The 14,448-nt window shown below is 38.8% G+C and overlaps 1 protein-coding gene across 13 annotated transcripts in view; it reads right to left on the reverse strand.

Annotated features, from left to right (window-relative positions):
* The window catches only part of fat1 (FAT atypical cadherin 1), a 180,822-nt gene that overhangs the window by 102,430 nt on the left and 63,944 nt on the right, over positions 1 to 14,448 (reverse strand). For all 13 annotated transcript variants that reach the window (XR_010006430.1, XM_062981476.1, XM_062981473.1 and 10 more), the window contains one exon: positions 8,515 to 8,829. Coding sequence is in view for 12 of the 13 variants with exons in the window: in XM_062981476.1 (XP_062837546.1) it covers positions 8,515 to 8,829 (315 nt within the window). In the remaining variant the exon portion in view is untranslated. The remainder of the gene's footprint in view (positions 1 to 8,514; positions 8,830 to 14,448) is intronic.

The following is a 14,448-nucleotide window of genomic DNA, read 5'->3' on the forward strand; positions in this document are numbered from 1 at the left end:
TCTTACAGCTCCCATCAAACTGTAATAAGCAGATTGTCCTGCAGCAAAAAATATACAAGGATGTATACAGTACACAGTGAGCCCCCGATGGCACAGCAGGTTAAACTGCTGAGCTGCTGAACTTGCTAACTGAAAGGTCGGCAGTTTGAATCCAGGGAGCAGAGAAAGCTCCTGCTGTTAGCCCCAGCTTCTGCCAACCTAGCAGTTCAAAAATATGCAAATATGAGTAGATCAATAGGTACCGCCCCGGTGGGAAGGTAATGGCGTTCCATGTAGTCATGCCAGCCATATGACCTTGGAGGTGTCTACGGACAACGCCGGCTCTTTGGCTTAGAAATGGAGAGGAGCACCAACCCCCAGAGGCCATGACTAGATTTAAAGCCAGGTGAAAACCTTTACCTTTACTATACAGTACACCTCATTTTCTGTATGCAGACATACATAATAACCAGATGCCTAAAATCTGAAATATAGGGGTGATCTGGCTGTGTCACTCCACTGTCTCCAGGTTTGATCTGGCTGGCTAAACGGGTGTCCCCTTCCTCTCGTTTTAAGTTTTATGCCATTCTTAAGCCTTTTCTCACTCCAAAAGTAAGAAATAATAACAAAGTGATAATAAGCACAATAAGTAAAGGCACAGAGTTACTTTTTTGGACACTGCAATGAATAAGATAATTGATTACACTTCAAATATAATGAACAGGAATGAATTTTCCCTCAAAACTAACTTTCTGGGTTCTGTGGTCATTATGCAAAAAAGGCTCATAAGGCAGCTAACAATAACAATAATTGCATGATAGGAAGACTAATGAATACATGGCACAATGGAGGGAAAGATTTTATGTCACCTGAAAAGTTATGGAGGCGCCGGTGGCGCAATGAATTAAACCCTTGCGCCGGCAGGACTGATGACTTGGGTTGCTGACCTAAAGATTGCTGGTTCAAATCCAACCTGGGGAGAGTGCGGATGAGCTCCTTTTGTCAGCTCCAGCTCCATGTGGGGACATGAGAGAAGCCTCCCACAAGGATGGTAAAAACATTAAACATCTGGGCGTCCCCTGGGCAACGTCCTTGCAGATGGCCAATTCTCTCACATCAGAAGTGACCTGCAGTTTCTCAAGTCACTCCTGACAAGCAAGAAAAAAAGTTAATTAACTCTGGTTCATTCCTAACCTTTTTTTTATCGTGTCAGAAGTAAATTGAGACAAGTCGCTTTTGGTGTGAGAGAACTGGCTGTCTACAGAGATGTTGCCCAGGAAACACCCAGATGTGTTGCCATCCTCATGCGAGGCTTCTCTCATGTCCCTGCATGGGAAGCTAGGGCTGACAGATGGGAGCTCACTTAAACCCATGGATTCAAACATTCAACCTTCAGGTCAACAGTTCAGCCGGCACAAAGGTTTAATCCATTTTGCTACTGTAGCCTACCAATCAAATAGGTAATGACTGACTTGATCCAATATTTAATATTAAGGCTGCCTAACCCCTTGCCTACAAAAGACTGGCTACAGTTGTGATTCTGTTTTTTAAATTAATGAAGTTTAGTCATTTGTACTCTTTTTCTGGCTAATTGCCACCATTCGGAACAAAACATAATTCCTGATGAGCCCAGTCTGAGAGTCTATAACACTTAGGCACACTACTATTTCTTAATCCAAATTTTCGTATGCTTCCCTGCATCTGATCTTTGTACCGTCTCGTCTGAGGAAGCTATCTGGAAAGCTTTTAGACTTCAGTAGAGTTTTGTGGTGTTACCACATTATAGATTTGGGCATTATATAAATGAAGTGTCTGCTTCTGGAGTGATAAGGTTTAAAAAATGTATTTCTGCACGATGCAACAGAGCACAGCAGATTAATAGAAATGCAGGTTTGTCTTGCTGATGTCGTATGTGACTCAAACTTGCCAAAGGAAATATAAAACCCAAGCTAGTGAAACAACTGAAGCTTCCTACACAATAGGCTATTTTGCAACCACAGGCCCTTTATTTCCTTACTAAGTAGTTTCCCAATGTTATCGGAAGTCTTTGGAAGTTGTTTGCAGCTGCAGGCATTTCCTATTTTACTTTGTTCAATCTTTAGATTACCCACCACAGTTGCCCTGAAGGGTCAGAAAAGCTGTAAAATGATAGCAAAAGCAAACTAGACTATATACATTTTATGACTAGAGATCTTTACAGATTTAATAGACACTTGTTAAACTTGTTGTAACATTCTGCTACTCTCATTAACTATCATTTATGTTCTTTGTTGGAAATATACTGATGTTTCCATTGAACACATTCATTTCCACACATTATTATTATTATTATTATTATTATTATTATTATTATTATTATTATTAATTTCTATCCCGCTTTTCTCCTGTGGGTGGGATTCAAAGCGGTGTACAACATACAAAATTCATAAAAGTACATAGGACAGCAATACATAATCAATTAAAACATCATATCCCAATTAAAACCCAATTAAGATATCAAATAAAACAACTTAAGTTACAAGAAGCACCATATTAAAGATATCCATAACCTCCGGCTACTGAAGTTATTTGTCAAGTATTATTAAAAAAATGATACTGAAAGTACTTTTAAGAGTATTGCTATAATAATTAGAAAAGGAAAAATATTTCTGACCAAATTCAGAGAGATAATATACTTTTAATTGACTTTGTTAATTTACATCTGTCTGTCTGTCTTTTAAAGGCTATAATATAAAATCAATTAGATATTGCAGTGCAGTTTTATGAAGTCGAGAAAAACCATACAGAAATTATCTTCAGTCAGGTGACTTCATGAACCAGCTGAGGCTAGAAGGGATTACCAGACAAAAAACAAATCAGGACCAGCTAAGACCTCCCAACAAAGGATTCCCCCAGGCAGTATGCAGCCAGACTTTGAAGCTAATCAAGGTGATAAATTGCAATATTCACACTTGCCTCAAACAGATAAGAGTTTTTTTCTCCCATCCTGGACATTTCAAGGATATGTAAATCCCACTTGCCTAGTTTCCAACAGACCTCACAACCTCTGGGAATGCCTGCCATAGATGTGGGTGAAACGTCAGGAGAAAATGCTTCTGGAATGGCCATACAGCCCAGAAAACTTACAGCATTCTGGCCACTAAAGCCTTCGACAACACATATCTGTTCTTGATCAGCCAGTGAAGGAAAGGCCATGTTGGTTAAGAGCCTAGCAGTCAACAGCATACAAATATAATGATAGTATTCTATTTAAAATTATTACTCCACAGAGAAGTGTTCCTTCAATTGGATTTTAATGCATGTCAAACACAGTTAAACACCTGCTATCATGCTAATATATGCAAAGTGGGGTTTGAATACATGTTCATATGTCAATTTAAGAAATATTTTAAAATTCCTGGTTATCATTGCTAAAAACACAATGCTTTCTCACAGGCAGCTACATTATGAGACATGATAGATGGAGCTTCTGTTAATAGAGATTCAGAAACCAGTTTTGTCCAGAAGACCAAAAGAATGATTAACTGGGACCTGTTAATTTGACCAGATTACACATGTACTTTGCAATTATACTGGTTTCTGGTTTATTTCCAGGGCTAATTTAAAGATCAGTCATAGATGGTTACCTAAAATTGAGCTTTGTTCTGCACCAACACAAACTGTAAGATACAGTAGAGTCTCACTAATCCAAGCTAAACGGGCCAGCAGAAGCTTGGATAAGTGAATATCTTGGATAATAAGGAGGGACTAAAGAAAAGCCTATTAAACATCACATTAGGTTATGATTTTACAAATTAAGCACCAAAATATCATGTTATACAACAAATTTGACAGAAAAAGTAGTTAAATACACAGTAATGTTATGTTGTAATTACTGTATTTACGAATTTAGCACCAAAATATCACGATATATTGAAAACATTGACTACAAAAATGGCTTGGATAATCCAGAGGCTTGGATAAGTGGGACTCTACTGTACATGCCAGAATCTCTACTCTTGAGTTCCCAACAGAAGGGCTTCCAGTGGGAAATTACATACTGCAAGTTGCTTCTGGTGTGAGAGAATTGGCTGTATACAAAGACATTGCCCATGGGATGCCAGGATGTGTTACAATCCTGCAGTGAGGCTTCTCTCATGTACCATCTAATATCCAACGGGAAGTATCAGCCAGTAATGAAAAGACCAAGGCATTGACATCTCCAGGTCATCCCCTGTTTGGATATCAGCCAGCATACCAACGCCTTAAATCAAGAAAAGATCTTCAGAGATACTCACAGGAACACCTCAGCAAGCTAGAGTCCAAAAGTGGCACCTCAAAAGTGGGACCGGAATGTCAATCAGTAACTGAGACTGGATGAGAAACTCCCCCCTGGGCACACAGAAGACTGGACAACTTGGAAGGCGCTGAACACATTGTGCTCTGGCATCACAAGATGCAGAGCCGATCAAAGTGGAGTCCACGACATGCGAGTGTAGAGAAGAGCAAACCACAGACCACCTACTACAATGCAGCCTGAGCCCTGCCACATGCACAATGGAGGACCTTCTCACAGCGACACCAGAGGCACTCCAAGTCCTCAGCTTCTGGTCAAAGGAAATCTAGTACAATGCCAAGTTTTTAACTTTGTGTTTTTTGAAATACATTATAACTGTACTCTCAATTTGCTTCTGACATGATAAATAAATAAGTGGGAAATTGTCAAGTTAAAGATCACTATTCATTATTGGTATTCTAACTATCAGGAAAGTCGTCCCAGAAATGTGAACTTTGTGTCATCTCTGAGATCGTTTCACAAACAGGTGAAGAGCTTTTCCATCACTCCCACCGCCCCACACACAACAGTCAATGTGTAATGAACCTGATCCCCTTTCATTTCTTCTTTAACTGTATTTATTTATTTAGATTGTTTTGGGAGGTGTCCCGAGAATCCTGCATCGGAGTGACTGTACAAATTGAGTAAACAAATAATATATGTTTGCTATGCAGCTGCTATAAGGCAGAATACCACACTACATTTTAAAATGAATAAAACACCGACACCTAGGTTTAAGTTGGTTGTCAACCCACCAGTTATTAAGTAGGGCTGGGTTAACCTATGTACATTTTAAAGCAGATTCAGAGCCAACTCCATGGGGAATCAGAGCCTTTTTGTTTGTGAGTTGCAAGCTAATGGTTGTAGTCCCCCAGGTAATTAACAAGGCTCTCCTCCTCACCACTTGAATTCAAGAGGCTCACAGGCCTAAGCCATTAGAAGTGGGAAGGCTTAAATTGGGCATTGTCTTCCAATTTCACATAGTGCTTTCATTCTAACAATGAAATATATGTGAATGCTTTCCTTCAAAGTGTAAAGAGAAAGACAAAATAAAAAAGAGCCCACATGCTAGTTTATGAATACTGACAGCTGGAAGGAAAGAAAAGCATATTCAGAGGGGATGAAAGGAAATAACAAGGTTCTGTTGCAATATGCAGTGATTTTTTTCAAACAGCACCAAGGCTTTTTTTTAAAGACAATGCTCAGCTTCTTTTAAAGACAACTTTTGAAAAGTTTAATGTAAATATTAAATTTTAATATAATGTAATTAAATGTATTTATTTATTTATTTATGACATTTATATCCTGCCCCTCTCACTCTGAAGGGGACTCAGAGTGGCTTACAAGTTACATGTAGGTTAAGGTTTTCCCCTGACATTAAGTCCAGTTGTGTCTGACTCTGGGGGTTGGTGCTCATCTCCATTTCTAAGCCAAAGAGTCGGCGTTGTCCATAGACACCTCCAAGGTAATGTGGCCAGCATGACTGCATAGAGCGCCATTATCTTCCCGCCGGAGCGGTACCTATTGATCTACTCACATTTGCATGTTTTCAAACTGCTAGGTTGGCAGAAGCTGGGGCTAACAGCAGGTGCTCACTCCGCTCCCCAGATTCGAACCTGAGCCCTTTCAGTCCACAAGTTCAGCAGCTCAGCACTTTAACACGCTGTGCCACCGAGGGCTGCACGTCATTTATTACTATATTGTACTATACCACTATACTGCAATATTATTAGAAATATTACATGTAATATATATAATTATTATATTATTATATTGTATTATTAAATGTAATGTTTAATGTAAATATCTCTTGTTTATAAAGTAAGCAACATACTTCATGTTACATCCCTGTTCAAAATCACTTCAAAAATGGTTAAGTGTTGGATGGTGCACACAAAGAGGCACTTGGAAGTTCAGTTTTAAAATGGCTTTATTTGACTTGAAAAGGAGTTTTTCCCCCATTGAAGAGATAGCTAAATGGAGAGAGAAACTAATTTTGTAAACAGGGAAATAGCAGACATAGTACTCATATTGATTTTATTTTCAACAAGAAATGGGTAAAACTTTATTACTTCTGCTACACAATCTCAAAACTAGCATTTAATCTAAAGTAGCAACTGTCAAGTGTTTTTCATGTGTTGGGCAAAACTACTCCTGAAAGCAATTGTTGTCTTTGCCACTTGATGCTACCAAAAGAAAGATCTAAACAATGCATCTCCTTGCCAGAAGAATGTGAAAGTATTGAGTAATCATGTGACAGAAGTACCAAAAGGGAAAAAAGTCGAACAGATTGCATGCACTAACAAATCCAAGACACCAAATTCACAGCATATTTTGCCTTAATCCACTGCATCAGTGACAAAGAGCAGAGAAGTAAAAGAAACTGTCTGAAAAGCTAATGAATGAGATGAAACATCCTTTTAGACAGATGGACTGAAGGATCAAAACCATGAAAAAGTCAAATAGTTAGCTACTCTCAAGATTGGATGGCCACTAAAGTTGTACAGTTAATCTCATCTTGGCTTTTTCCTCATTGCCTGTCCCTCTGCAGTCTTAATTCTGACAAGATGAAATCCACGATATAGAAATGTAGGTCTCTATACTTAAAACCACATATGTTGTGGAAATGGATACAGATCAACCTGTGGTCTGAAGGTCGTTGATTGGAAATGTCAACATGATTTCACCCCTAAATTCTATTCTTTCATTTTATTATGAATATCACATTCAAGTTACTTTAAAGGGTTTCCAGAACAAATTAAAGAAGGAACAGTCATTTAGATGATGAAATATCTGATTTTCCTTTGCAATGCAGCCCAACTGTTTTTACTTGAAGTGCAAAATGCTTCCAAACGTTTTAATAAAAATGCGGAGATTACCATTCCAGTCTGAACAGTATGGCTTAAATCCAGCTGCTCATTCCTGTTAGAGCAGAATTTATCAGATCTGTAGCAACCTGATAAAGCAACACTTAACAGAAGTGCCACTGATTTAATGTGTCTATTCTAGTTGGGTAGTAATAGCTATATTACATTTGATACACATTTTCATGTGAATGTCACTCTTTCTTCCCTGCATTAATTCAGAACAGAGGTGAGAATCATGTACAGGAATGATCACATTTTAAAACTAACATTTTAAAAATTAGTTTACATGTCTGGGGAAAATGCACTTGTTTAGAAATATGCACTGACTAAGGATTCCTATTTTGACAAATAAACACCAGACAGCAGCAGGTTTCTCCCTTTCTAAAGCCAGGAATGGACATATACAGAAAATGTTTTAAGTTGATTCTCTACTTGCTTTTCCTAATCATACAACTTCCAGAGGAAGTGTAACCTTACAGTTTAGGTGAATATTAGACATGGACCCTAAATTTGTCTCATTTGTTTCATCCATGTTCATTTGTTTGGCATGATACAGGAGATTCCTTGCCAAACGAAAAAAGCAGTGAAACGAAAAGAAAGTGGGAACAGTAACCATTTGGTTGCCTGATTTTCGTCCCATTGGTGGCAATGGGTGGGCTTCCCATGCTCTCCTTCCTCTCAGTTTTAGGGCTAGAGGGTCTCACCATTTCATTGATCTTAAGGCTCCCTCCAGCATTCATTTGAGTTGTTAGGGTTGGTGGGATAAACCCCTGTCTCTGAAACCGGATAGGCAAAATGCAGTCTGTGACTCACTGATGCTGTTTTTGCAGCCCTTGGCTCTTTTTCAGGCTCCATTATCTTTTTTAATGGGTAGAAAGTCTCCCCTGTACTTTTTAACACCCAGTAACTTGGAAAGAGATTCTTTTTAAGAGTGTGTGTGTGTGGCCTGCAGGCCCAAAGCGCCCGTGACTGCCAGGGCTTGCAGCTGAGCGTTGAGCATCTCTTACTAGGCACTCGGTGCTCAGTTGCGAGCCCTGGCAGTTGCGAGCTCTTTGGGCCTGCAGGCCACACACACACCCTTAAAGATAGTATTTTTCCAGGTTACTGTGTGGGAGTGTGGGAAGTCCTACCACGTTGGCCAATGGGATGAAAATTTTCGTTCATTTGGATGAAAAAACAAAAGAGCTCATTTGGAAAGGCCCCGGTTTTGGAAGCATAACAAACATCATAACAAATATCAATTTGCAAGTTTCCCCCCTTCACCTACTTTTTTCCCTCCCAAATGTTTTGCTTTCACTGAGAAACCGGTTTATCAATGTAAACTTCAAGAAGTAGAATCTGGCATATACTTACCAGTTTTTGGATTCATGGAAAAGAATCCCTGTGGATTTCCACTGGTAATCTTGTAAGTCAACTTGTCATTAGCGGTTGAGTCTGCATCAAAAGCCTCAATTTGTATGACTGACACATCCTTAGGTGAGTTTTCCATGACTTCTGGGTAATAAACAGGCTGTGTAGTTTGTGGAGCATTGTCATTAACATCACCAACTTCTATGTAGATTTCAACGAAGGAGGACAGGGGAACAACACCCTGGTCTGCTGCATAAACAGTTAGCCAGTAATGGGAAGTAGTCTCTCGGTCAAGTAAATCAACGGTTGTTATTGTGCCTGTTCAGAAACAGAAGGAAAATAAACAGTTAAACATCACCTCAAACACTAAAACCTGGGGAAAAATCTCCACTACAAGCCACAAATTAAAAAGCATTATTCTTTCACAACCTTCATAAAAACACTGGCATTTAATAATTACAAATTATGGTAAACAAATCACAAATAATGAATAAAGTCTATGGGGAAATTATATTCTGTTCAACCAGTTAATATGGACCCATTTTTAAAAAGAAAATAAAAACGCAATATTAAAAATCGAACAGGCAGGTGCATCCAATGTGCACTGACAGAGCACTAAACTAAAACATCGCCGCTATTTTCTCAAGATTTTTCTTGATACCTAGAAAAAGATCACTGTAGAATTTTCTGTCATTTTTGGTGGCACTCTACCTCTTCAGAAACAAAGCTAAATACAGAGTACTGTTATCGCTGAAAAATGGTAGTCAGGCTGACAATATTGCTGTTGCCAACTCTACAGGCAAAACAAAATAGAAAGGTGGGCTCCTGCAGGTGTTTTGGGCTTCAGCTTCCAGAAATCCCAGCTAGCTTACCAGCTGTTAGGAATTGTGGGAGCTGAAGTCCAAAACATACGGAGGAGTACAGTTAGAGAAACTCTGATCTAGATGGTATGCCAAATATTTTATTGTTTTACATATTTCCCATTTGGCACTATGCAGAAAGACTTCCAATAAGGCAACTCCCACCTGAATATTTGTGGACATTATCCATGTCATATTGGCTATGGGCAAACATGCTAGTCTTGATGCACACTCTCCTTTCAATCTATTCTTCATTCTAATCACACCATACACAGGATTTCTTTTTGGAGGGAATTCATCCTTGAAATAAAATCTAGAGTAAACTATACTTCAGCATATTTTTAACACAACATTATGTTGGAAACACAGTACTACTGTAGAATCATAGAGTTGGAAGAGACCTCGTGGGCCATTCAGTCCAACCCCCTGCCAACAAGCAAGAAAATCGCATTCAAAACACCCCCGACATGGTGTCCCTCTTGGTTTTGCCAGGCTCTCGTCAACTATGTTTGCCATGTTAAATGTATTGCTGTCATCCCTATAATGCATATATATATATTCATTATAGGAACCACAATTTTAATCATTTTTTTATAAGTACAATTTGTTTTAAATTTAGTTTTTTAAAAAAGATTTGACAACCACACTTGTGTGGCTAAGGACAGGATTGATAAAAAAATATGTTCAACATTTTTTATTACATTAGAAATGAACCAGCCGCAAGCCAGTGTGGTGTAGTGGTTTTTGTGTTGGACTACAACTGTGTTGGAGAACAGAGTTCAAATCTCTACTCAGCCACTTGAGGCAAGTCTTAGACTCCGAATAAGGCAAAGGCACCTCTGAACAAATTTTGCCAAGAAAACCGTAAGTTGAAAACAACGTGAAAGCACACAACAAATATAAAATGAAAGGTGAATTCTCATAACTTCTATTACAATATTGAATTCTGAAGGAAATTTTGAACTGTCTAAAACAGAGGCAAGTAAAAAAAATGTCTATTCTTCTCTTAAGCTGGAGTGGACTCTCTTCAGTCATATTTTTCCCAGAGAATGTTTCTAAAATCTCTAGGCTCATTCTGTGACCTGTAAATTAAGCTCCTTTCCAAAACTTATCCAATGAGATGGAGGAAAGGAAAACATGTTGCAAGAAAACTTCAGACCAGAAAAAGTCCATCTTTTCTTTTTCAATATTCTCCGTGGTGAAATACAGTTTCTAAACCAAGTGATAAGCTCCCAGCACCATCAGGACTTGTGGTCACCAAGATTGTCAATGGCCTCTACCACCCTGATGTTACTGGCTTTCGCTGTCATCAGTAACCTATCCCAGAAAGTAGACTTGTTAAAACAGAAAGGATGTGAAGTAGCAAATTCAGGAATAGCGGGCATCAAGGATAGCATATTCTGGACCCAGACAAACTATAGAGGGATGGATATGTAGCTTAATTTATAACTAGGGGACATTTTCTAACTTGAAGACTTTGTTTCCAAACTCAATGTCGTTTTTGTAAAGCAGTAACACCAAAAAGTCCCTCCCTACATATTCATCCTCAAACACAGTGTAAGAGTTACCACCAGGTGTCAGCATAGAAGCAGGATATCAGAAGTAAGAAAGTTAACGTGAAAAGCTGGCAAGTTCTATATTTAAAGGGGGAAAATTCATACCCTGCACACATTGTCACCCAGGCACCTAATCTGCCCTTCAAACAAAAACGTTTCTGTTTTGTTGCAGAGAAATCTGCTAATGCCTCTAAAGTGCAGCAAAGCCAGGTTATTAAATTTAAAACAAATTGTCACTTTTTATTTCCCAATCTCTTCAACTGAATAGCTGCATACTTTATACACACATTACAATCACACAGCATTACTGAAGCACTGATGTAAGATTAAACTGGCAGGTTTTATTTTTGGTTTTAATGCTAATGGTAGAAACATCAAGGGCGCTTCAACTCTATTACTGCCATCTTGATAAGCCACAAAGTATTTCAAGAACACAACCAATGAGCAACCCTTAGTCATTTGTTGCAAGGGATACAAATGGTTTAAGTAATGGAAAGTAATATTCTGACATTGGGAAAATGTATTTTCTCCCACATGCCATATCAACGAAGAACCTGATTGACATGAGTGACAGTGCTCATACTGAACAGTACTTTCTTGTCTCACCTTGAAATGTCTGTCCCATGTTGTAATGACACCACAATGAGCCAATTCTCAGCCTGCCCAGATGAAAACTAATGCCAACGATGATGATGATGATAATAATAATAATAATAATAATGATTATGATAATAAATATTTTATTTGTATTTTGCCCTATCTCCCTGAGGGGAATCAGGGCAGATTCCAACAAACACAGACACAAGGCAAACATTAAGTGCTTAGAAACAACAAACACAGATAAAGGTAAAGGTTTCCTCTTCTGGTTCTGAGGAGTGGTGCTCATCTCCATTTCTAAGCCAAAGAGCCTGCATTGTCTGTAGACACCTCCTAAGTCATGTGGCCAGTATGACTACATGAAGCACCATTTACCTTCCTACCGAAGCAGTACTTATTGATCTTACTCACATTTGCACGTTTTTGAACTGCTAGTTTGGCAGAATCTGGGGCTAACAGCAGGAGCTCACCCTGTCCTGCGGATTCAAACTGCCAACCTTCTGGTCAGCAAGTTCAGCAGCTCAGCGGTTTAACGCACTGTGCCACCATGGGTTGGCTGATTGATCTCAGTCTAGAAAGTCTCTTGCTAATTTTACATATACAAGTCCAAGTATTTGTTAATTATTTGATTTTAAAAACTGTCTATCACCTCCTAACCCATCAGAGCCACAAGGTGATGCACAACACATGAAAACTAACTATTCAGGGGTTAAATCCAACTATTTCCAGTTATATCAGGATTACTAAATTGTTAATATGTAAATCCTATTCCTACAATTGATCTACTCAAACTGGAACTACCAAATGGATGTAGGCCATTGTGTTTCTCCATACAGTTGAACCAGCCCAGTCCAAATGTCTGCAATAGTAATTGTGTGCCCATTAACATCACACAAATATAGTACTAGATTCCACTTGAGCCGTAGTGGTTCTGTCATATCCTGGAACTGGTTGTACAGGGAGGGGAATATAGTCAGAAGACTCAAGTGACTCACCAAACTACAAAACCCAGGATTCCACAGGCATCTGCATGACTAAGTGGAATATAGTGAAATATTGTGTACTTTGAATATGTCCACAACACTCCTGGCAAAGTACCCACCTAGGTCTCCTAACTCAAATGAAATTGTCACTTTTTATTAGTTATATTATTATTATTATTAAAACCTATCAACAGATATCTGCTGATGAGAAAAACATAGACTGCAGTCCTGTGCGTTGAATATAGTTGCATTTACTTCTGTATAGGCTTGCACATTTCTGCAGTATTAAGGCAAGGTGCATATGCTCCCCTTCCTCACTCTTCGTGTCCATTTCTCTCCTTCCCACACTGTCTCACCTCATCATACTTTGATCGTCTGACCCAAGCTACAAAGAAAAAGAAGCTGCATACAAAGAAAAAGAACCTTCCCACACTGTCTCACCTCATCATACTTTGATCGTCTGACCCACGCTACAAAGAAAAAGAAGCTGCATGCGCCAAATGAGTGAATGAATGAAACTATATTTATAGCCTGTCCTATCTCCCTGAGGTGACTCAGGGCGGCTTACAACAAATACGCAGTGGCAAACATTCAATGCCAAAACATAGCTCATATTGTCTGAAGGTTTCAGCTGCTGTGTAAAATGAAATTTTCTGTCCAAGGCAAATGAAACTGGAAATTCCTGTACTGTGAGCAAGGTAGTGCCAAATAATGTTGCCACCATGAATAATGTAGTTATGAATTTGCCCTCAAATGCAATGATGATATCAAATCTACGTTCCGTTTTCATTAATGGTAAATTTCTAGGTTTGCATTTAAAAAGGCCCTGATTTTCCAAGTTCACATATGTTCAAGAGCCTTTATGAGGGCTCATTTCCAAATTAAACATATTAAGATCAACTAAAAGCCATACATTTTGGGGACTCTTCTCTTATCATGAACACCCCTGTTTGCTCTCACTGTCTTGCCTTACTTTTCTTCCCAATTCATGGACTCCTACTCCTCCAGCTTCCTTTTGTAATTGAATGCAACAGGCCAATTGCCTTGAACCTTTTCCTTCCTATGACCATACTCTTTGCGCTTGTTCCAGCTTGATGGCACTTGTTCCAGTAATGATTACCAAGAGGCAACCAGAGCTGACTAAGCTTCAGTTAGCAAAGTGAATCATTTGGCTGTTCTTTCTAAAGAAAACCACAAGTTAAACAAATATTTCCTCAATGCATGATGCTGTTTATAATTCCAATCCCAAGCCTGACAATCCACTTCCAGAGCAAAACTGAAAGGGAACAATTTTTTACTAAAATGTTTATACTGATATTTATTCCTAATCCTTCGAAATGCCGTAGTCTTTATTTTTTTTAAGAGTTACAGCAACATATATGTGTGGAATGGTTATTTCTGCACACCTCAGCATCCTGATCCAAACTGAAATGGATATGATCAAGGGATAGCCCTTTACAGGTGGTTCCAGCTGAGCCAACTGTTAGAAAAGACCCTTTCTTGGGCAGGAAGGGGTGAGGGTCATGTCATGGTAATGTCAAATTTTGGCTGACAACTAAGCTATGTTAACCCTGCTTGGCAATAGGAAATTTGTGATTGCTTAATAAGACCAGGTGAAACCTCTCAGCCCCAAGGGACTATCTACTTACTTCTTGTTTGACTGAAATCAATTTGTATCTGACAGACAAAACACTGTACAATGACTTCTAACTCACAAAATGCTGCTTGACTTGCTTATTCCTAACAGTGGACCTCAATCTAAGGTCCACAATCTAAATGTTCAAAGTGATTGGTATGCATGAATCAAATAATTCATTCTCTTCAGCTTGCATCTACAAACAGAGGTCTCAAACTCAAGCACAGCAGTAGCCTGATATAGCTTACAACACTTATGATTTATATTAAAACCATCTGCAAAGCTTTGGAAGTACAGTATTAGTT

Source organism: Anolis carolinensis, chromosome 5, assembly GCF_035594765.1.
Source record: "Anolis carolinensis isolate JA03-04 chromosome 5, rAnoCar3.1.pri, whole genome shotgun sequence".
NCBI lineage: Eukaryota > Metazoa > Chordata > Lepidosauria > Squamata > Dactyloidae > Anolis > Anolis carolinensis.